Genomic DNA, 24,366 nt, shown 5'->3' with positions numbered 1-24,366 from the left:
CCAAGATTTCCAAATCAACAGAATACTCATTTTAAGCTTCCCGGGTCATCTACTGGAGCAAGAAAGAGTCAAATAGGGCATGGACATGTCTGCATTTCTTTTTCTTCTTATTTCCTTTGAATGCCCAACTATGAGGGACTCTTGAGAGCCAAGTCCTGTTCAAACTAATTTGCTTTAAGACAAATGCCTTGCAAGATATGGCACGCTGAGCAATGAACAACGGCAGGAGAGGCAGCTCCTCAGCCCCAGCAGTCAGTGTCGGCCGTGTTTTATCCAGTTTCTAATCATCCATTTTTGCCCCGAGCACCTTTGTACGACTAATCTGAGCCCAAAATTTGCATCCTTTGACATTTCCACTTCTAGACAACGGCCAGTGTCTCTGCTGATGATTGGACCATTCTGAAAACAAAGGAAAGAAAAGAAAAGAAAAGAAGGATTAGAAGAAGGAATAGAAAAAGGAGAAGAAAAATAGTGCTAAAACTGTAAATCCCTAGAAAACGCTATAAAATGCCTGGAAATTTCTGTATATATCAAGCGATAACAGTCCCTAGAAAGTGCTAGAAATTCCTAGGAGAAGCTAGATAATCCATACAAAGTGGCAAAATAATTCCTTGACAATTCTAGATTTAGGAATTGCTAGAAAATTCCCCAGAAATCGCTAGAAAATCTCAAAAAAGCACTATAGAATCCCTACAGAACCTAAGATACATGAAATCCCAGAAACTGTTAAGAATGCCTTCAAAAGTGCTAAAACTTAATTGAAAGCTTTAGGTCTAAACATTCCTAGAAAGATGCTAGAAAAAACCTAGAAATATTCTAGAACCAAAAATTCCTAGACACTCCAAAAAAATTGCAAGCATGAAAATTCCTAGATAGCACATGACCTAGAAGGTATAAGAGAGGATTCCTAGCATGGTCCTCTAAAGACTTGCTTTTTTTTTTTTTTTAATTAAATATCCCCTAAAGCAGTATTTCTCTCACAATTTATCGCTGCAAGATTCCCTGAACACTTCCGTACCTGTGTGAAATCCCAGAACCTCTGCGCGGGCCTCAGGACATCTTCACACTTCTTCAGAGTCGGTGTCCTGCCCTTCCCATCGTCAACGAGGCATTTGGAGTCGGGCAGAAAGGCGGTGGAGCCCAGCGGCCCCAGCTGCAGGACGCCTTCCGAGCTGTAGCGGACAAGCTGGGGAAGAAAGGAAAGGGAAGACTTTAACCACAGCCTCAGGGACCCCAGCGATGGGACACAAAGCCCACCTGCAGCTGCTTTCACTGCTGGCTTCTGCCCCAAGTGCTGGTGAAGAGTCCTTCATCCTGCTGCGTGTTGGGACCTTCCCGGTCTGGCACACGCTGCTCAAGGGCAAAGCTCGGGAAACTTGTTTCACACACACCCCGGGTCTCTTGCAAGACACAATATTCCTTTCTTTCACACCTCTGCTCCCCACCATTCCCCACCCACTATTTCACTGCAAAAGGGCAATCAAGAAAGTGAAGTAATCAATATGTAAATCATACCCACTCAGCAGGAGTTGATTTAACAAGGACACAATGTCAATTCGCTGTGCAGTTTGTTCTTCAGAGCTCTGTTAGAGGCTATTGATAGCAACAAGGCTAATTAGTTTTTGTAAATAAACGCTACCGAAAAAATCCAACCATGCAATCGGTATCCAAAAATATGAGAGGAAAAAAGAAAGCGTGAGGGAAGTAGCAGCAAATTTGCTAACATATGCTTCAGGCCTACATAATAAAGAATCACACTCTGGCATTTCAGTTTTGTGTGAGGCTTAACTGTTCTGCAATTTAGTGATGTGGTAAATGCTACTGGCTATAATTAGAGGCTTCAGGTAAGGGCCATTTATTATTTTAGAGGCCTTTTTTTTTTAATAAAAAAAAACTTAAGCAGGCACAATCATTAATGTTAATTTTTATAGGAGTGTAATTTTTTTTTTAACCTTTCTTCTATTTTAAGTGGTGATTTGACTTGCCTCGAGTCATTCACAGTAAAACAGTCCTCAAGGGAAAAAAAAAAAATCGCTATGTAGAAGGTGAGGTAAAAAAGTTGGTCTTTTGTAATCTCACTGTGCCAGAATATATTTTATTACATGAATACTGGAACAAGGGAAAACATTTCAAGACATGAAGACTATCTGTAGATGGCTCTTCTTGATGAGCCATCACAACACAAAGGCGTGATGGAAGAGAACTCGTTTGCTGTGTTCACAGCAGCCTTTTTCTGTAAGCAGAGGGCAGCTGCCCCTTTGCCTTCTCATGCTGCTGCATTTTGGGTCAGTGAGGCTGGTGACACCACTCCTTGTCTGGGACAACACAACCTCGTGCACTCCATGTGTGGGCAGGGACAAAGCCAGCGTGGAGTCTGCTGGCTCCTGGAAGAGCAGGCAGCAAACGAACCCACATCTTAAGACACTGGAGGAAAAAAAAAAAAAAAGCTTTTCCTAGGGACACACTGGGGACCTTGAAAAGTTTCTTGCAACCCAAGAAGCCTCTGAAGAACTGCAGGATGACAGCAGGCCTGAAGAACATCATCTTGATGAAAAAGAGTTTGAAATCAACCTTCCATTCTGTCTTTTCCAGATCTGATTTTTCTCTACTGCAATTAGTTTCAATCTGCATTCTGATAAAGCCTCAAAGCCTTAAGGGTGGTTTTAGGATGCTCATTTAGAGGGAAAAGGGGCTCTGCCAGCTCACTCTGTATCACATTGCACTGAGATAACTATGACAGCAATGGAGTCCTCATTTATAAGTTGCAAAAATTAATAAGTAATTCCCTTAATTACTACTACTTCTTTAGATTGTTGAGGGAGAACCTATTGAGGGAGATTTCAAAGCACATTAAAGGGAAAATGCACGATGTTAATTTGGCAGCAGGTCAATACATCAAATTAGACGTATCTATTTCTCACTTCTGTGTTTAAATCCAGAGTCAATGACACCAGCATAATATTGTACCTTTCTTACCCTAGAAGTAGTCAAGTGCAGCACCCAGGTGCCAAAAGACTGCAAAATGGAGTCAGCTACATGGCTTGTATGCTGTGAGGCAGAATGCTGCAGGGTGCAGATCAGAGTCACCGAAGAAATGCAATTATCACCCAGGAAATTCACTGCCTCTCTGGTCTTATTGCTGTTATAGGGCTGAAATTACTTAACAAGAAAGGGAAGGGAGGTCAGAAGTGCCTACCATTTATTGGATGCTACTGACCAGTGCATGAGATATCATCAAGAGTCAATCAAAAAACCTCGAATTAGAGTCTAGCTTTCTACTGCCACCCTTATTAACCTCGGAAGAATCATGCTGTGAATAATCGTATCTTGCTGGTGGTGAAAAGAGCATGGTCTGCTCGCTGCCAGACCAGATACCCTTTGACAAACTACGTGTTCATTTTCCCACCTGCCACTTCTGTTCAGAGCAACCATGTGAAGTGCAGAGTTAGAACAGAGCCTACATCTGAGAAGGCAGAGGGATAACGACCGGAAGATTCTCCTTGGTATGAACAATGTCATAGTTGAGGCACTGTCTATACGCACTAAATTCAGACACTTTTTTTTTTTTGTCTTTCACTATAAGAGTATGAGCGACATACGTAAAAGAAGCTCAAGCAAGCAAAGTCATTCAAAGTATGAATGGACTGCCAGCTCAGACAAATTAACTTCCTTTTTTCTCCACATAAAGGAGAGGTGGGAAAAAAAAACCACTTTTTTTTTTTAAAGTAAAACCTGTTTGTATGTTTCACACTTCTCATATCTGATCGATACTTAGCAGAGTTCAAACGAACTGCAGACATGACTAAAACTTACACTGCCTGGGAAACATGTTCACCTTCCAGACTTATTATTATTATACTTCTCCAGGTCCCAAAACATCACGTAGCAACCTGGATGGCTTTGCCTGATCTAGATAATCAGAACCACTGTTCATAACAGGCTACCTGCTCTATAGGATCAATTTTCTCTATGGTTCAAGATGAGCAGCATTTTCTGTACTGATATTAAAATGGTGTAAAATATTCTTTGTCCTTAGAATCTCAGTAGCCAGAATTGCATGTGCTCTGCATCGCAGTAGCCATGTACTTGGGAAAGACATTGTTATGCAGAAGCCTGTCAAAGCAGAAATTACCATTTCTGCTTAGGCCTTAGAAGGGGAAGATACACGAACTCTATTAAACTATCTCCAATATTGAAAGTGGCAGTTGTGTGACAGTTCGAGTCGGAGATGGCTCGGTGCAGGAAACCGGTATCTATACAATGACAAGACAAATGGAATATCATGGGTTCGATCTTCCTGAATCCGTACTTTCTGCCAAGAGCACCAACAGACATAAAAACTTAGGCTCACCCTAAAATAAAATAAAATTCTAAGAAACCCACACCAAACCAATTATCTCAGTTTAGACCACATGACATAGTAAAGTTTTAGTGCCTGCTTCTGCAAGATCAGACCAGAAATTAATATTCAAGAAACTACTATACAATTAACAAAGTCTCTCTCCAAAGATTTCATATCATAACTTCGTAGAGACAACATAAACTCTGAAAATAAAATGAGCATTAAAGTTGCTTATTACTGTAGACTAGAAAACAGGAACTGGGATATAGAGTCAATGACAGTGAAAATAGCACCTGCTGTGTTCAAATTTGATCTTGAGTTCCACCACCACACTGAAAAAGAAATAATTTCTCCATTTGCATTAGAACCGTGGGCACGATACATCACACCAAATGCATTCCCAGTGCCAACCAGCCAAAATCAAATGATAAAGTCCCCTTGATTAACAGATATCCAATCCCATTCATAACAGAAGTCTGTGCTAGTCTTGATGGGCTGAGAGTCTTATGTATCCACATACACCCATTGCAATCTGCAGAACAGAAACAGAATTTTATACATCACATGAAGATGGACCTTCGCTCATTGTTTCTCTTTCATCTGAGGAGAGCTGAAGGATCCACATAAACACCATTGAAGCTAAATGCTCTATTAAATACTCCAAGATCTAATCCTGCTACTATGTGCTGTGCCTAAGATAACATAGGATACTTTTCCCTTCAACATTCAGAAATCTGCACAAAATGGAAGAGATGTCAAAGTTTGTTTATCAAAGCCACCATGTCTGATTCAAAAACAGAGAGCAGTGCTGCCTATGGAAGGTGATTCTTCAGTAGCATCAGTGTGATAAGTAAATGCCAGCTTTTAATTGAAGGATTTGACTTCAGAAAAATCCATTCCTGCTAATTTCCATTCAAGTGAAAAAAAGCGAAAAATAACAAGTAATTGTTTGTAGGAAACAGTCATATGGGTAGGTCCCTTAGCTTTCCACTTTAAATGTAACCCCTCTCTCCTCTTTAATTCTCGTTCTCCAAGCAAAAGGAGATCTTTAATGATCCTTCAGCCCTGCAGGTTAAGGTGAGCTGTAAGCTGGCAGAAATTGAAACAGAGAGCTATACAGGAGTCTGAAATACCTCCAGAATACTGTCACCAGAAGACAAACAGATCACAAAAGAAAGTTACCAAACTTCCAGGTTTGTTACAGAATCTCACCTACCGCTTCCTGCAAGTTAAGAAACATTTTTTTTTTTAATCTTTTCATCCACCCTGCTCTAAGCAACCAGTGCTGCTAACCCAGTGTGCAACTCCGGAAAGCCACAGCTCTACCAAGCAAAATGTTAAATATCTGCCCTCAAGCAACAGTTTAAGTAAAGCCTTTCATCTCCTCTTACTCCATCTGTTTGCGTAGCTGCGAGCTCCAGGAATCCGAACGACGACGAGCTCTCCCTCCTTTCTGCTTGATCTCAATGCCGAGGGAGTTCTCGCTTTCGCAGCTGCAGTGCCTCCTCTTTCTCTCGGTATGAAAAGGGAAGAGAGGAGGGCGGAGAAGAAGGCTGTTCACCAGGGCCCTTCTATCCCAGGATGCCGTTTTATTAAGTTCTCCTCTTCTTTCACACAACGTATAATCAGCTCCACATCACAGCACTCAGGACAGACTCTGAGGCAGTGAGCATTTCCACTGAGGCTGTGTAAGTGCCCTCAGAAGGTTCAAAACCTGTGTGTCCTATAACCATTCTAAGAAGCTTCCAGAACAACACATTCCACTTTTGGGGGGTTGTGTTGTCTGCCCCCTCCTCCTTTTTTTGTTTTTATTTATATTTATTTATTTCACAACAAAAGTGTAATATGCAGTGCTGTAGAACCAATGGGCTTTACAACTGATTGTACAAGACAAGCCACATGCAGAGGCAACATAGTCCAAGACCCCCATTATATTGCTTTGTTTCTGAATTTTCTCTAGCCTTGGACTGTTTCCCGTTGCTCTCCCAGCAGTTTTTTCCTGAAAGGGAATGGCCTCAAAGTTCAGATCCAATGAATACACGGAAAAAGGACAATACTTTTCTGTAAAGCAAATTTTGAAATCAACTTAGACTGATGCAAAACCTTGTCTGGATAGTCCTGTTAGCTTACAGTGACTTAGCTCAAGTCAAACTCATTAAGCTAAATTGAGGTAAACTCAGGCTAAATACATTTCAGAGCATCCATAAAAGAGCTTGTCCCTCTTTGAATAAAGAAATTCAAAAGCTGATGTCATTGAAAAGATGTGATTTGTCACGGTAAAAACTGATGTTGAGAGTACACATGGGAAAGGCATTTTGTTGATGGAGCAGTAACGGCAGAGTGGCTTTATTTTTCACTGGTAATGCAGAACAACACCCTTCAGAGTTGTGCAATGTGCAAGGGAAATAGAAGGGTAAGAAGGAGAAGAAAAGAGCATTTTACCACAGATGAACAGTAATCTTATTCCTAACTCAGCATTCTTTAAACACTTGACTGACTTCTGTTGGTTTCAGTGGAACCACATGTAGACTAAAATCACTGGTAATTTGCTTGTCAAAATTGATGAGTATGAAAACCAAGCAAGACTGTAGCTGAATAGCAAGAGGCTTTCACACCGGTAGGACACATCAGGCACCAGTGATAACTTAACTGGTGAAAAGGAGTGCCATGCTTATTTTCATTTATATTCAGTAGGAGTGTACAACTAACCCACATCTCAACTCAGCAGGGGTATTTTATGCCCTACGCTTGAGATGAAAAATGTCAGAAACTGAAAGCTAAACGTAACAGCCAACTATGCTCACCCAGGCTGATTAGAAGAGAGGCTTTAAAAATGTTTATTTAATATATTAAAACACTTGCTGTCAACACCTTTCATGCTATGTGCTTGAATATCCTTGATTAGGGTTTGTGCAGCTGTGGTTCTCATACTGAATTAATTCGGTAAATTGTGGTGAGATGATAGAAGTTTTCCAGCTGTGTAATCATTAATTAACTTGGCTGCATTTGAGTGGCTCCAACCCACGCTTGTCTGTGAAACACTCCACTTAGATAAAACATCACCTCTGCCTTCTGCTTGGTGTTTCCTACAGAATGAAAACTTTTTTTCTTTTTCCTTTTTTTTTTTTTAAGAAAAAAGGAAATGAAAAGTGCTGCAGGTTGATTTAGTAGATTAGCTTTTTGCCTTTCCCATACTTTTCTCAAACACAGGGGATGCTTTGGATTTTAAGGGTTTGGGAAGAGTGACTTTATCTTTCCATGCATTTATACAATGCTAGTAACAAAAGGGCTCTAGCTTGTGGTTGTATTGTAAAGCCTAAAAAGAGCTTTTCAGGATTTTTCAGAAAATTCACATAGACAGGATACTGAAGACCTGTAGTAGAAGTGAACCAGAGGAGATTTAACTGCTCACTACTCAACTTCAACTTCTTGGGCACTATATACTTTATATATTGTTATTTGCACCTGGGAAGAGCTGCCCAGTGTCTAGTCTAGAGCCCACAATTTAAAAGGTATCATCTACTAGGCAACGTATTTACATCTTACTAAAAGGAAAATGACCTGTTCCTTAATGGAAAAAATTAGTCAGAGCTGGATGCTGAGAGGTGAGACACTTTATGCCCCAAAATTTACAAGAGTTACTCAAGAGATGCTAGGCACATCGTACTTCCTTTCAAATAAGTGCACAATAACTTACGCCCTCATCTATTTTCTTCTTCTGGAAGTCAAAGCATGTTCTATGAAAGAGGAGTCATAGAACATGGGCGCAAACAAGTAGGTTAAGGACTTAAACTGCAAAGTAAATTACAGTCAGAACCGTTTGTTTCATTATTCTTCTCAATGCTAGCACAATGATAGATTAGATGTTGCAAACAGACTTTCTAGAAGGACTTAAATTTGCAACTTTCTGGTCAGAATTAGAATGGAGCAAGAGACCGAACTCTGAGTGCCTTGACATCTCTAACTAGAGTCTTCTTGACAAGCTCATTTACATCTAATTAAGGAACACTATTTTGTTACCTTACTCAAAGGCTGTTCCTTGTGCCTCTACTAGGAAACTGTCAGTCAAGTGTTCCATAATGATCCTGCCAAAGGTGGACATTTTATCAGTAGGAATTACTGTCTATCTCACTTTGCTCTAATAAGGTATGACTCTTCACCAGCTATTAAGCACAATAGGCAATATTTATATTTTACGGCTCCTGTTATGCCTCCACAGTGATGTACGACCCAGAACTCCAAATCAATATATGTATGACTGAACTTCAGATAATTGTTAAGTCCATGATAAGGTCAGAGTTTATTTACACATGAGAATGTTCATTAACGTAGTTTTGGTTCAGATAGTACTTCAAAAGAAACTAGAATTACATTTCAGAAGAAGCTCAAGTCCTGGATTTAAATAATATCCAACTTGTATTTAAAATACAAGTAACAGCACTATGAGCATAGAAAGAAGAAATGTAATTTTAAAATCTCCAGACATCTGTAAGAAAATAATAATACACACAGGGACTGACACAAAAGAAATCTTCTAATTTAGAAAAGTATTAAAAGATATTCTTAATTCCCTTTGAAGTTGATGTTAAATATGTGCTTAACTTTTTGCCTACTTGGAGAGTCACATCAGCAGCTTGCTAAATAATTTCTGCATAGCCGACTACTGGATCAATAAACAGTTAAAGAGGTACTATTCTTTGAACAAGTTAAGCCAAAAGGAGAAGAGCCGCTCACTCAAACTGCCTAAATTCATTAATCTTCAGTAGATCGCTCTGTTATTAAAATGCATTATCATGATTCTTTTGTTTTCCTTACTGGTATCTTCAATGTATAGATTCACATGCTGAACAGCCTTGGAAAGGGCACCCAAAAAGACTGGAGTAAAGCCAGATATTTTCCTATGCAACTCAGTAGTATACTGCCAAAGTCAACTCAAATGCACCAAATTATTTTTTGTTTCTTCTGAAAATTCTTTAAGTTAAAGGTGTCTCATTAATGATGGGATTTTAACCATTTACCTGAGAGGACATTCCATGGCATGGATAAAGGATTGCTTTGTCATCCTCTTCGGCTCCCTGATCTAAGCAGTAGCCACTAGCTTTGCTGTTACGCACCTATAACCAGATCAGAAAGAAAACAGTTGTATTAGAAATTAATCTGTCCAATGCCAGCCCAATCTAGCTAAATTTTAGCTGCACTACAGCTATCGAAACAACCAGGATGTAAAACTATTCTCAGAAACACATGCTTATTCTCTAGATATGACAGGATGTCAATAGTGAATTTGCTTCAGGAAAAGACATTATTTGGACAACCTGCAGTCTTTACAGACCTTGGGTCAGAGTTTTATTTTCAGCAATTGCTCAAGGATCAAAACCTCATAAAATTCACTTTAAGAAACCCAGGCCAAATTTTGCTCCAAATTAGCCTTGTGTAAACACAAATTTTGACCACATATGTTGAGAATGTGACTTAAACCAAACAGCATAGGAACTACCAAGGATTGGAATGGGATATGGCACCCTTTTATTTGCTCCTACTGCATATATAAAAACAAAAAAGCATATGAAATGATTCTATTTGAATTGAGAATATAGTGTATGGTTAGGTACAGAAGTGATGTAAGCACATTATTGTGAAAGGATACAGCAATGCTGAGCAGTGTTGGAAGGCTTTCAATGTATAGAAAGTTTGGGTTCAGAGAACCAACCAAACCAAAAATTCGGATGCCTCCCCAGACAAGGAAAGTTTACAAGTCTATAAAACTCATCTGGAGCTCTTGTGAAATTTCAGGCCTTTCTTTCTCTTCAGGCTAGAAGTATTACACAATATTTTAGACACAGAAAAATTTTACAGGTATCTTAATCAAGAGGTTATTTAGAGAGATATTTTGAAGCAGTCAACAGGTCAGTTTAACTTTAGACTGTGAACAATTTGTCTGGCCACTCTCATAACATAGAAATAGCTGCCGCATGAGGTGCCAGAAAAATTGGTAAATAATCCTTCATATTACAGTGTACAAGCATAACAGCGATCTGATAAGGGGGCTTACCATCAGCTAAATTCCAGGAGGTTTATTTTATGACTCAAGTACTATAAAGGCTAAAGAAGATAAAGACAGCTTTATGACACGGCTTTAAAAAATGTGAATTGAGTCACTAGGAAATATATTTTTAGTACTGTTTAAATCTGTTTCCCATCTACTCAATACACGTATTTTCCTTTAAATCTGCTAAAATCCAGATATCTTTTCCTCCAGGAAAATAACCAGAAGAGAAGGTATTTAATAATAACCTTGATGCCATTTAGATGAAGCTTCTGTTTTTTTCATTATGGGCATGTAAGACTGAAAGGGAACTATGCCAGTTTATATTAGGTAAATAGCTTGTGTGGCTCCATTTTATTATAAATTTTAATGAATTAGATACTTGCATCACTAAACTTCCTGTTTGAATCCAGAACCTTCATGCAACCACTCAACAGAAACAAACTTCTTTTTAGAGCCCAGCTTGCTAACTGGTGGTATAATTGACACAACATTGGCAGTACTGCCAATGTTCTTCGCAGTTAACAGCCTCCTCAGAGCTGACAGTTACTAATAGCTCCTGTTGAATTTACTCAACTTCTTTCTTCAGTTACTGCCAGGGATAGTTATATTAGGACGCAAAGTGACATTATGCAATAAAACTTGCACTTTGTAGCAGTATCTGAAGCGTCTGACTTATCTTTACATGAAGTCAATCAAATGGAACAGAAAGGAATAATGTCCATTTAGTTGTCTTGTGCGAGAATATATCGCTGTTGGATTTAATTGTAGTTCATGTAGGCAATTAAAACAGAATGTTAAAAACACTTTGCAGCAGATTTGTCCTAGAAGTTCACCCCAGTTCACAGTCACATGTGATAGGAGTCCTCACATTACAGGCACGTCAGAGATTTAAAGAGTTATAGAAGGCATGCCTGACTTCTTTAAAGGTTGGAGTCAAGCATACATTGGAGATTTGATTGGCTGACAGAAAATAAAGAAATGACCCAGACAGCTGAGGTGAACTGAAACATCTACACATTTCTAACACATTTGGATCCAGCATTTTATTAGGGTAAAGTAACGTATCCACTCAGGTATCTCAGAGTAGGTATCTCAAGGTCTTACTCAATACTGGTACCCAAATGGAAAGGAAAATACAGAATCTGAGCACAAAGCAGCAAAATTGTTTTTCCTCTAATGACTTTTTCATAATGAGATAAAGACCTGCCAAATGGTAGCCCCACCTCATAATCTGAACAAGGATATGTTGCTTTTTATTCTGAACAAGGAAGACTGCAAAAGTTTATTAATAAAGTGAATGCAATCCTTCAAATAGTTTAGCAAAACTCAAAAAAGGGTTTCTTCTTTACCTCCAAAAAATTTAGTAAACTCAACTGTTTTAATTAGTTGTAATTATTTCAGCTTTCTTGACTTTCTTGATGACATTTGTGGCATCCTATTTGGGAAAATGATTAACTCAAATTTATGTTCTCAGAGTTGCTCTATTTTAAAAAGAAAGCCAAGGAGTTTGCATATCATCACTAGTGAGAACGATTTCATCTGAAACACTCCAATGCAAGGGACAATGCTTCTCAAAGCCACACTTAGTGTTGATTAAAAGTAGGGGAGGACTTTTCTGTTGCTACTACTGTACTGACTTGAAATTACTCTGTACATCCTGTATACCCACCACTAAGACGAAAGGACTGCACTAATGCAGCCACAATATATTTTTAAAGACATACAGTACCTCTCCATAAGTGACTGTATTATTATAAACCCTCATTTCAGGATAGACGTTCTCCAAGTACCACTTAAAACTCCGGCACTGCAGTCGCTGTCGTAGAGCTATTCGTTCAGAAACATCTCCAAAGTCAACTCCAGGGTTCTACAAAGCAGAAAAAAGAATAAAGAAATCTTACTGCATTGACTTTACAGTTGTTTTCTTTACTGAAACCAAATTGGAGTTCATTTTGTATACCAAGATGTATTTCCTTCTCTTCTTTCCCTTTTGTAAGTAGCAGCTCATCAAACAGCTGCTGTTGAGAGCAGAAAATAAATATTAATGAAAGTCAGTGGAAAAAGAAGGATAATGAACAAGCAAAAAACCAACATAAATCGAAATAATAAGAATACAATAAGAATGTTGTTACTTACAGCAATTTAAATGTTTGCAATCAAACCTGAACTCTCTTGCTTTCAGATTCGTTCAGAATTTAGGCGGTAATTCTGATGTAAGACATGGCAGCTTGATCAAGATTTACTCTGGTAATAGACTTATGTATTCACCAAGGTAAATGAGATCAGAACAGACCTGTTACAACGTCACAGCGGAGCCGCTCAAAAAGTCATCCAGCTCCATTAAACATTTGCACAGACCTGCATTCAGTTTTTACTAGAACTCAAGCTCATCGGCAGACTTGAGCCATACAACACAGTTAGACTCAAACCCTTTTTCATAATTCTACTTCACAATTTAATCCCTGTTTGCATACAAATCCCGGGAAAAAACACAGGCCGGAGGAGGCAAATCAATATGATCAAAACCAGCCATTTAAAAACTGCCAGGTTCTGATTTAGTGTCTGTTGATTTAAATCATTACAAATCATCACAGTTCAACGTTAAAACAGTGAGAGTTACCTCATCTAAAAGTCTTTTCCGACACTGTATGAATCAAATGGACTGAAACTAGGGAGTTTTGCACGGATCTGTCTTAAGTGCCAAGTACATTTCCTCCAGAAAGATCTCTGTACATTTTACAAATGATGTCTAACGCAGGGTTACAAGACAGCAGCAAATCTTGGCTCAGGGTTTATTAGAATCCCCAACAGATGCCTAGCTTTCAGGAGAGAATACAAGTGTAATACCGAACAGGTTTTTCTATTTGCCACATAAAGAGTTTACTGTGCTCACTGCTGCTTGCTGATGCATACTTTGTCAGGAGTTCTCTATGCAGCATCCATTCAAATGAATGTTAATTTACATACTACTTCAGGCTACATGGAAGGAGAGCAAATCTCAGAGGCACTCAGTACAATAAATCACTCAATTTAAGATTCGTTTATCACTAAAATTGTCCAGGAATAGATCATAAGCAGGGGCATAGCAAATATTTGCTTAACTAAAATAAAGATGTGCTGACCTGTTGGTGAAGGTTATAAGAATATGATCTCGCAAATGTGTCCAAAGATCATTCACTAATCAGGATACACATTATGCACAGATCCTCAATAACTTGGAAGGGAGCGAGTTGTGGAGCTGGTATGGGAGAACACAAGTATTTTACCTGCCTCCTTTCTTCCCTATTGCAAAATGAGGCAATCAATGCCCTGTTGGCAGTGCCATTTCTACAGACCACGAGAGCAGCAAATTGAGCAGCTATGAAAACACTGTGCATACTTCTGCACTAGCTCCAGTCATTGTGTGCAGGTTACAGTGCGATGGCACAAGAATGAGGTGTCCACAGAATGTAGCACGTGGGCAGGCAATAAGGTTTCTAGTTCTCCTGTACAAGTGTTTTCTTATAGCTCACAACAGTACTGTACTTCTTAGTCATCTAGATTGAATACTACAGTGGAATAACTCCGTGAACACCAACACTAGCTGCCTTTTCCTGAAAGCTAATGGGGTTATTTTTATGATGCACATTTTATCAATCAATTTATTTTATGGAAAGAAAATTTTAATGTTCAGTACTTATGCTGATTTTATGTTTCTTAATGTAGATGGTGCCCTTTTCTTTTTTTTAAAGCACTGCTGTATAGCTCAGTGTAGAAAACTACATCAATAAGTAATCTCAGAGAGATTAAAGGAAATCATGTTTTGGTGTAAATGCTTATTTAAATGTCTTGTCTGTTCTCAGAATTCATTTGCAGAAGGCATCAAGCAAAGAAATTTACCAACGTTACTTCTTTTTCCTCTCACATTTGAAACTTACAATTTTATCAAATGGATGCAGACAGGGCCAAAATGCCCTTAAAAACTTAAATGCACGCTGCTTTGTCTTCCTCTTACTATTATGGAAATCTTGTGTGGGAAAGAAGTTATGCAGTACTGCCTTGTTAAGGCAAAATAATTCTCTGCAATTACCTCTTATGCCAAAAGAAGACACCAAAACTCATTGTCACAGAGACCTAACTTTCAACATTGCACAGAATGTCCAACGCTGAATGGCAGTAAGTGAAATTCGGACATGTGTGAGCATCTGACATATTCAGACATCACATGGAGAAGAATGAAACATTGCTCCTTTAGGTACAGTATTTTCAAAACTACAACAGGAACGAACAAAAATGGGTTTTGATGTATTACCTGGGTACCAAAGTACACGATGGTATTTAGGACACAGACTAAATCTGATCAAGACTTTGACAAGACTCCTGTGCCTTCGATGAACTCCAGGTCATAACTGAATATTCACAAAGACACTCCTGGGTGGGCATATTTTCCTGCTCTGATAGGAACATTACTGTTTCTGTTCACTTCAATCAGCTTTGAACAAACCCCTCATATAAGGATTAACTAAACCCTCATTACCTACAGAACAGAGTATGCTTCCCCTCAGCAGCTCTCCCTGTGCCCCTTCACATGAATAATTTGGATGCAAATACCACTAAAGGATATAGCACCAGTCAGCTTCCACCTGACTGGGATATAACATATACCTGTTCTCTTGAAGAATTATGCTCAGTGGAGATGTAGCATGTGATATATTTACAGAATAAAGTGATAAATTGAACCTACAGTTTATCTAATATTTATATTACATGGATTCCTAGAGGTCCCCACATGCCATCTACAATTCCTATGCACAGTAGGAAACAGAATGTGTCCGCATTGCAACTCTCAGCCTGTAGACAATAAAACTAGTTAATGTGTGATTCTTTTATTGCATACTTTGTTTTTATGCTGGTGAGGTCTACTGAGTCTCATGATGAATAATGATTTTTATTTATGGATATTTCTGTAGTCCTCACCAATGTAGCATATGAACACCTCGAAGTTTAATGGCATCCCAAATTAACGACTTCTTCTGAGGAAGTGCATAAACCTGAAACATCATGCTCTAGTTAAATTATAAATCTGTGCCACCGCTCCTGAGCACACAACAAAACTTACGCCGAGAAGGCAAGTTTATACGGCAGAACTCTCCGTATTGAGCACGCACCAGCATGAAAGCACTCTTCCTCTTAAGGTTAGCCCACTTCATGCAACTGTAGTAATATCCTTCACCTCAGAGCTAACTAGGAACAGCCATCCGTGTTTCTGCTTCTGTTCAGGAGAGAGCGTGACCCGTACTTACTGCCATGGGGATGTTCCACGCCATGTAAACATGCGACTTGAAGTCGTCCATCCAGACCTCAGCAGCCCGCAGGGCATTGCGCTTTGCATAGTAATCAATGTCGTTGTTGTAGGGTTTCTTTGTGCGTTCAATATGTGCCACACGAGAACAGGGTAACACCTCCATGCTTCCTCCACACTGCCAGACCTGGGAGAGTTGAAGGAAAAAAAAAAAAAAAGATTTTTTTTTTTTCTCTTTTTAAGGTGATACGACTGCTTCTTTTCAGATGCTGTATATAGAGCATTCCCTCGGTGGAGACGGGTACTATCAAACGATTCAGAACGATCAGTGGATTTACCTGCTCTGGAGGTCACCACATGGACTACAGATGAGTCTGAGGTGAACACAGCTGGCTGTGTTAAGTACATAAGCTTAGGTGCCATAAATATCCAAGTCCTTCCCCATAACGTCACTGTTCTTGGAACAATTAGGCAGAAGACAAATTATAAGGTGGTAAGCTCTGTCATAGGGACTAATTTAACCTAGTGATTATCACTGAAACATCAACAAAAATCAGTTGTATCAACCAGCCGTGTTTGGTGCTGTACATGGGGGTTACTGTATCAGCTCTGCAAATCAACTAACAAACTTTTAATAGCTTAAATGTGACTGCCAGAAAAATCTGATACACGTTTAGCATACATAAGCATCCCATGACCTATTCCACACCTGAGTCTTTCATGTGGGGATTTGAACGTTACCTTTGGGAAAGAAAAGGAAACAAATTACCCATATGCACAATACCCATAGAAAAAAAGCACGGAAACACATTTATTTTGTCATTATGGTAACATAGACTTTGATTGTGAGTCAGTCCATTTTTCTTTTCTTTTTCTAATCCAGCCCCTGCAGGCTTCACTGATTTTCAGGGCAGCAATTCTCCCTCGCAAACACGCTTTGCCCTGCCGTCAGTGAGAAACACTCACCGACCTGGTACAGGACGTCCCACGGAAATCTTAGCCAAGAGTAAGACACAGGATGCCTTAGTAAATCCAGCCATTAACCAAAACGTGCGTTTATTTAGCGACAGAGGTTACTGCCAAACTTGGTAGGGAATGTGAGCACAGCAAACGCATTGCTCACCCCGTGCTCCTGAAACCTCTCAGCCGCTCACCTGCCAGGCAGAGGAAAGGAGGAACCTTGGCTGCAACTATTCTGTGTACCTTTGCCTGCAGCCTAGTCACATAAGAAGCAACAGATGACCACCTATCTCTCCATTCCCGAGTTGATGAAGATGGATAAAAGGAGTTGAGCGAAGACTGTATCACCCAGCCTTCCCTGGCACCACTGTACCCATACCGCGCAATTTTTTCCTGTTATTTACTGTCTGAACTCTATGGTGGGAAACGAAGAGGACTTGCCTCTTTGAATCAGTGAGATTAGGAACAATGCAGGGTGAGCAAAGCTTATGTGTTTCAGTTTCCTCAGGTTTGCACGTAGTACTATAGTCTAGGTGAAATAAATAAAAGATATTAAAACATAAGCAATAATCCATTGCTTTCCAAGGCCACCTTTTACTGAGCACGAGAGCTCATTTCCAGACACAATGCGCTCCAGAACAATACTGGGGCAGTTCTCCACCTAATCTGCCCACTCAGGGACAAAGATAAATTGCTTGGGAAGTGGCAGATAAAAATCTCCTCCTTTTTTTTTTTTTTTTTAAAATACTTTGTTAGGTAATATTTATTTGCTGCTTTCCAAACAGTTCTGTAGTAAATAACTGGCACTGGAATTTGCATTTGATAAATAAAACATACTGAAAACCACACTGCTCATAAATTTGGACTGACATATCCTGAAGGTTTTCAGTGCAAAGGGGAAGTGCTACAAAAAAGAAAGGAATTAATTGATTTTCATGATCAGAAGGGGAAATGAGTAGTATGCTTTAGTATACTGCTATTTGCCCAACCCATCCTGGAAGTCAGCTATTTAATGCACAGCACATTTTTCTTTCTCTTGATATGGCTAATGACCTTGTAATTTTTATTTATATATTTTGGTACCAAGGGCAAACACATTATCTGAGCGACAGATTTATTTCCTTCAAATGCCAGTGCTCATGCAAACCTGAAAAGAAAAAGGTACTAAACTGCAATATTAAAGGAAACAGTTTAGCTCATCTGTAAATTCAACACAAACGGTTATTTATCAGCAATAAATTCTGCCCAGATGAAATCCACAGGGAACTCAGGCACCTGGCTTTGAAGAAAACACAACAAAAAAAGGCAGCAGCAGCAGCCTCGGGCCAGATAATGCTCACCCTGTCAGCCAGGACCCTCCGTGCTCAGCAGTCAGCGTGAATTTGCACTGTGGTGTGACCGCCCCATCTGCAGCCATATAGATTGCTTTACACTTACATTCAGTCACTCCTTGACCCTACCCCTCAACTCCATTTTGCTCTTTAAAGAGACAAAATCTACTGAAGAGTAGGAAGGAAGGAAACAGCCAGGAAATAATCAAGGAAATTTTGCTTCCTAAGAAGATGCTAATTTACCCCAGATGACTTTTTTTTTTCTGGGAATATATAATTTTTAACACCAGTGGAGATGTTTCTCAGGGTAAGGATGGGATTTCCAATCCCAGAGAAAGAGAAATGGATGTACAGCACATGGGGCGAGGAGGCAGACAGACAGTTGTGTATCACCAGGCATACATCATCGCGCCACCGTTTCTCCATATCCCAGATAAATGCCATGGCTGCTCGACTATGGGTCATTTATTCTCAGGCTAGACAAGGTCTCCTGTTTCACTTCATAAGGATTAGTTGCTGTTCAGTGGAGCACGGACATGACTCTGTATCCTCACACTCTTTCAGTGCATTGCTAAGTACAGAATAAAGCACTTGTCCTCTCCCTTTCCATCCCAATGATTACTTAAATGTACACAAAATGAGAGTTGCAGTAGTACAACCAAATATGTGCACCCAAAACCAGAGAAGATCCCAGTAGTTCAGAGCAGTCATGTGAGATTTAGATGAAGACTCAAGACTTGTGTCTGAATCAAGAGGATGGGGAGGTTTAGCAGCACCTTCTCCCACTGGACACAGAATTGAAAGACACATGCCTTTCAGAAGACATGTCAGAAAACCATTGCTTCTAACTACAAGAAGTCTCTGAAATACCACGAAGGATGAAAGAATGAGGAAAGTTTTATGGCATGAAACAGATGAAAGAGGTGAGTCAGTGGCTGACCCTGAAACTGGTTGATTCTCCTCCTATTTTAGTCTTCAAAACTGTATTTAATGACCCATTTTAACAGTAGTAAACAAACAATTTCTCTCCACATCTAACTATGAAATTATGCCAGAAAAATAATTTTGTGCATCTGTATAGCATTTATCAAGCAGAGTTCTTAAAGTGCCTTAGTATGGGAAGCAAACTATTTCTACCTGTGAGCACAAAATTATGCCCAAGTCCCTCCAAATTGCCACTTTTCAGGCAGAGAAAACCAACTTCCATACCTATGACATCTTCTGGGATAGCAACACATTTCCAATCCAAGTTATTCCTCTCATACTGAGCTGGCAACATTAAATGTGTGTTTCAAGGTTCATTTACTGAGAAGGTGGAAGTTGAACAGTCTCTCTGAGCTGCTCCCTACAAGGGTGCACATCACTGAAAGGCACACTCAGCCTTCTTTTCCCCCCATGGAGAGGCAAACCCCCAATAGCAAACTTTGTTTCCAGCATCACATCACACGCTCATCAAACCCGTATTGTGGGGCAACGGCGCAGGCTCCACTGAAGGTGAGGTGGATACAGGCTCCAAAGATGCCCTGGGCTGGGCACAGGAGTTATAACTGCAGAGAAGCCAACAGGCTCCTGCTGCGTGTGCTCCTCGACTCAGTGCAGCTGCTACAGCCCCGGGACTCGGCTTTGCCTCCGCAAGCGTCACGCTGTGCAACCTTTTAAGACATGATCAAGTAATTCCAAGAGACACTCAATTTATTTGCTAATTGTAGTTAATTTCTAATTTCAGTCTTGCTCTTCAGGCTGCTATAAACAAAATTGATAGCAATATAAATGTTACCATAGTTGTGTTACCTTAGCATTTTTACTGCTAATTATCTCAATCAACTTTTCTATAAACAGACATATTAAGTATTAAGAAGAACAAGTACCCACATCGGGGGTAAATTACAAACTGAATGATAATGTTTGTGGTTGGCACTACAATGATTTACTGGCACTAATTATTAGCTATTTCTGTACACCTGAGATATGGCTGTCCTACAGAAAAGTATTTATCATTTATTATTCAATAGTCAATTGGACATCATACTCAAAGAAAAACTGAGATGAGACAGTGTCTTGCTTACTGTGACTTAAGCAGTGCACCACCAAAGTTCTCTGAATGCAAGTCAGGTACATGATTTTAAAAGGCTAATAAATGGTTATGCTTTAACTCTTGCCAAACGAGAAGAAATTTTCTGAGTAAGTACATTTTCCCATAATCACTTGTTGCTGAAGGTCCAAATTACAATTTTTAATAGGATTTTTAAAAAATAATGGTTTCCTAAAAAGATCAGAAAAGATCTTAAAACAACTGCCTTTTTTTTTTAAATGAAAATATTAGGAAGTACAGTTTCAAAAAGAAAAAAAAAAACAAACACTTCTGACCAAAATCCAGGTATTTTTGTAAGAAGGAAAGGAGGTGAAGCAAAGTGAATGTAAAATTTTATCAAACCAATTGGCCCTTCCGGTGAGAAAACAGTTTCTTATCTTAAAAAAAAAAAAAGTCAGACAACAAGCCTGGTCACTGTTGAAGGAGAATGTAGAATTGGCTGGACTGCTGGACTAATCAATTCCTAAGTAATGGCAATATCTATAGAGAGAACATTGCTGATGGTCTCCAGGTCAGCAGGTAAGACCTATTTCCAACAGCATCATACTCTGCTGAGTGAGTGTCAGAGCTCAGAAACGTCATGGGATCAACTGTAGAGGTGAGCCACCTGCAGTGGGGCAGTGCCGCTCCCATGGAGCACAGAGAGGGCTCTTCACTCCCCATGGACTCAGGGCTCTGTAAATTGAAAAGCATCCCAATGTTACCTTCAGCCATTCTGGTTTTTGAAAATACATGTTTGCTGACTAATGAGTGAAATTATTCATGTTACTTCCAAAAAGGGCAATGAAATTCCAGTATGTTGTGGCCATTCTTCTGTGTGCTTTCAGCAGTGTCAGAAGAAGGGGATGCCTGTAGTCTACAAGTCACTAATGCTAGAGATTATTCACTGTTTCAGTAAAAAATAAGCAGTATATAGCTTCACAAGTTTATGTATGACATTATTTTGTACACTAAGCCAACTGTATATGGTATTTAATTTGGTACATCTCAGTATGTATTTGGATGATCTCAGTAAAAGCAAAATCAGTAGGTAAAAATGAAAATGGCAGTGGTATGAAAGCACAACTGAGGAGACAGTTAACTCCCTTAGAAAACTTACTGGAAAGAAAGATCATGATCCTTAAGAACTTTGTATCCTGCTGTGAATTTTGTAGTTTAAACATCTTGGTGCTCAGTGAGAGAGAAAAAAAAGCTTCAGACTCTCTGTTGCAACTATTTTTTCCATCAAATAAACCTTTGATTCAAGCAGCTGGAGAGATGAGGTATCCAAAAAGGTGTAACAGTAGAAAGGAGACTTCAGTGTGTGCGGGATTTGCTTCCAAATAATTACCCTTTGCTAACAATGTCACAGCCTCTTTTAATGGACACACTGGTTCTGTTCATTGGTGTAAACACTGCAAGTTTACAGATGCCAAAGGAACTCCAACACAGGCATTTGCAACACGTTGGTCTCCACCTCTTCTAAAACCAGCGGAGTAAACATTGGCTCGTTTTTCTAACAGAGCGCTCAGATTAGTCCTGCTTTCTAATAATACAGAAAATCAAGCTATTAATGAAATTTGCAGTAATCTGAGACTTTGAGCTCATTTTTCATAATTAGCAAGCTCTCTGGAGGTGGTGCCAGAAAGGACTATTACTGTACAACTTGTAATTGTGTCAGAGCAGCTCTGCGCTTTATCTGTTTCCAAGAACTTGCAGACATTTCAGCGGTCCTTTGCTGAAAGGAATAATTGCTGTCTGCATCTTCCAGCAGTAAGAAAACAGAACGAATCAGCTCCAAAACACACACGTGGTGGCAGGGTCCCCTCATTTCCAACATGCCCAGCAGAGCACATTACCTGGCATTTCTGTAGCGGCTTCTGCCAGAGGCAGCACTTCAGAAGTGGATGTTCAGCATATCCTGAAACAAAAACCTCAAGCTAGAACCAGACTCTGATGTTTTACAAAACCAGTTCTGAACTCCACCTGAGCAGCACTTCCTAGAAGTAGTCTTTCAGATTTTAGGCTTTCTTTTCTGCATGAAGCCAACAGAAGAGATTGAGGAGTTTTCAAAGCAGCTGAGATATCCCTGTTTTATGATATCCCAGCGTGGGAATTCTTAAAAGTCAGAGATTTCAGGTTTTCTTCAATTTTCAAAGCAAAGCCTATCAAAGAGAGATGTCTTCTAGACTACCCACACACACCTACGGCAGGACTGGAAAAGATTTTCATATCACGAAAGAATTTCCACGTTTCAGAAATTTTGCTGACCTAAATTCTCAAGAATAACATAAATCTTAAATGTTTCCACTAGTTGAAACACAGGCTCCTTGTCAACCCCATCTTCCTCCCCACAAAAAACTACCTTAAACTGTTTTTCTAAAACTGAACCACTGATGATTTTCAGGAGATCTGTTCAGTGTTAAAAGATTTTTAATATAAACATATTTAAATCTGAAAGGTCAGTTTAAACTGAAAATCCAAACGTTTGTTGCAAAAATTAGCAAAACACAATCTTTTGACAACATTTTAAAAAGATATCTGTCCTCACTTAGAAATGTGGCCAAAGTACAGCCTTTTCCACAGAAGTATTTTTGTTCAATTTATCAGCTGGAAAAGCCTCAAAAACCTGTCCATCAAACTTAAAGGAGGCTGGTGGGCTCACAGCCCTTCTCAGAGTGCCTGTGGCCTGGAGATAAAGATGCCTTAAATCATTGCGACAGACCCTCCAAATGAGGGGATCTGACAGAGTGATTGAATTGTGGTGCCTTAAAGTGAAAAAAGTCTAAGTACTTTCTGGCAAAAGTTGCAACTTTTGCCTCTAGAACGGCAGGAGGACACGCAACCCAGGTGGTAAATCCACAGCAGCAGATATGGCTGGGCCCTTCTCAGCTCCTTTAATGCTGCTATGTAAAATAAAATTCATGTGTACAGCAAAGTTACAGGAAAATTCCTACTCTGATGAAGTAGGAATAGGTAACTCTTAACATTAGAAACACGCGTAGGAAGATGATGCTGTAGTTTCAGCCTCTCTTCCCAGTCAGCCATGGACCAACACGGTCTAAATCAGAAGGGATTCTTCAAAGTAAATTTGAACTATGACAATAAGATCTTTTCCCATCTGTGCCGTGATTTAGCCCAGCCAAGCACCATGCAGCCACTCAGTTCTCCACGAACTTCTCTGACTTGAGTCCTTCTCACAGGCTGCAGTTCTTCATGAACTGCTCCAGCGTGTGTCTCTCCCACGGGGTGCAGTCCTTCACCAACAGACTGCTCCAGCATGGGCTTTCCCACAGAGTCACAGTCATCTTTGGGTGCAGCCACCTGCTCCGGTGTGGGGTCCTCTGCAGACTGTTAGTCTTCACAGACTGCTCCGCTGTTAACCTCCATGGGCTGCATGAGGACAGCCTGCCATCTCACCATGGGCTACAGGGCAATCTCAGCTCTGGCACACCTCCTCCCCCTCCTTCTTCACTGACCTTGGTGTTTGCAGAGTTGTTTCTCCCACATCCTCCTCCCTCTCTTTGCTGCAGGTTCCCCCCACCCCAGCAGTGTCTTTTCTCTTTTCAAAAATACGTTTATCACAGAGGCACTTGATTGACTCAGCCTTGGCCAGAGGTGAGTCTGACCTGGAGCTGGGGAAGCTCCTAGCACCTTCTCACCGGAGCCACCCTTGTAGCCCCTCCTCCCCTGCTACCAAAACCCCACCACACAAACCTAAAACACGTGAAAACAGGAGCGCTCTAGTTATCCTCCTGTCCTTAATGGATGTGGTAACTCTTCTAGTGTCTGCTCTAGAAACAAAAAATTATCACGAACATAGCACACTTATGGTTCTCGCGTCTCTGATATTGACAATTTACATAGTTCACTGAAAACTGATTTTTCAAATAATTTATAGGCTGACATTTTCTTCTTTTCTAATGGGGTTTTATAGATATTCTTTTCTCCATGTGTTTGCAGTGCTGACTAGAGAGTCATATTTAATCAGCTGTGCTAGATAATGTGCTCTCTATTTTTCATTTCACACAGGAAGCTGGTAGAAACTAGGGAGCTGTCATAATCAAACACGTCATATGGAAAAATCAATCACGTGGTCTCATTTTGCTCATCAACTACATTTTTATCATCATCTATAAAGGCAGCCGTAATTATGGTTTGAAAAAGTCCCCACTCTCGGTTCTCGAAATAGTCTGTGCTATTTAATGGTGCACTTACAGAGCAAAACTCTTTCCACGCTGGGACAAAACAGCTTACAGCAGAGAGACTTTTAGCTGCCAAAAAAGAATTCAAAAAGGGAAGAAATCGCATCATAAGAGTCACAGATCATAT

The 24,366-nt window shown here is 39.8% G+C and overlaps 1 protein-coding gene across 1 annotated transcript in view; it reads right to left on the bottom strand.

Moving 5' to 3' along the window:
- Positions 1-252: 252 nt before the first annotated feature.
- GALNT9 (polypeptide N-acetylgalactosaminyltransferase 9) overlaps positions 253-24,366 on the bottom strand; it is a 152,420-nt gene continuing 128,306 nt past the window's right edge. The window contains exons 7-11 of the mRNA XM_009977466.2: positions 15,674-15,859; positions 12,121-12,258; positions 9,361-9,456; positions 1,019-1,186; positions 253-399 (exon numbers count right to left, since the gene is read on the bottom strand). Of these exons, the coding sequence (XP_009975768.2) occupies positions 253-399; positions 1,019-1,186; positions 9,361-9,456; positions 12,121-12,258; positions 15,674-15,859 (735 nt within the window). The remainder of the gene's footprint in view (positions 400-1,018; positions 1,187-9,360; positions 9,457-12,120; positions 12,259-15,673; positions 15,860-24,366) is intronic.

The sequence above is a fragment of the Tauraco erythrolophus genome, chromosome 19 (assembly GCF_009769465.1).
Source record: "Tauraco erythrolophus isolate bTauEry1 chromosome 19, bTauEry1.pri, whole genome shotgun sequence".
Taxonomy (NCBI): domain Eukaryota; kingdom Metazoa; phylum Chordata; class Aves; order Musophagiformes; family Musophagidae; genus Tauraco; species Tauraco erythrolophus.
This window is presented reverse-complemented; position numbering and strand designations above follow the sequence as displayed.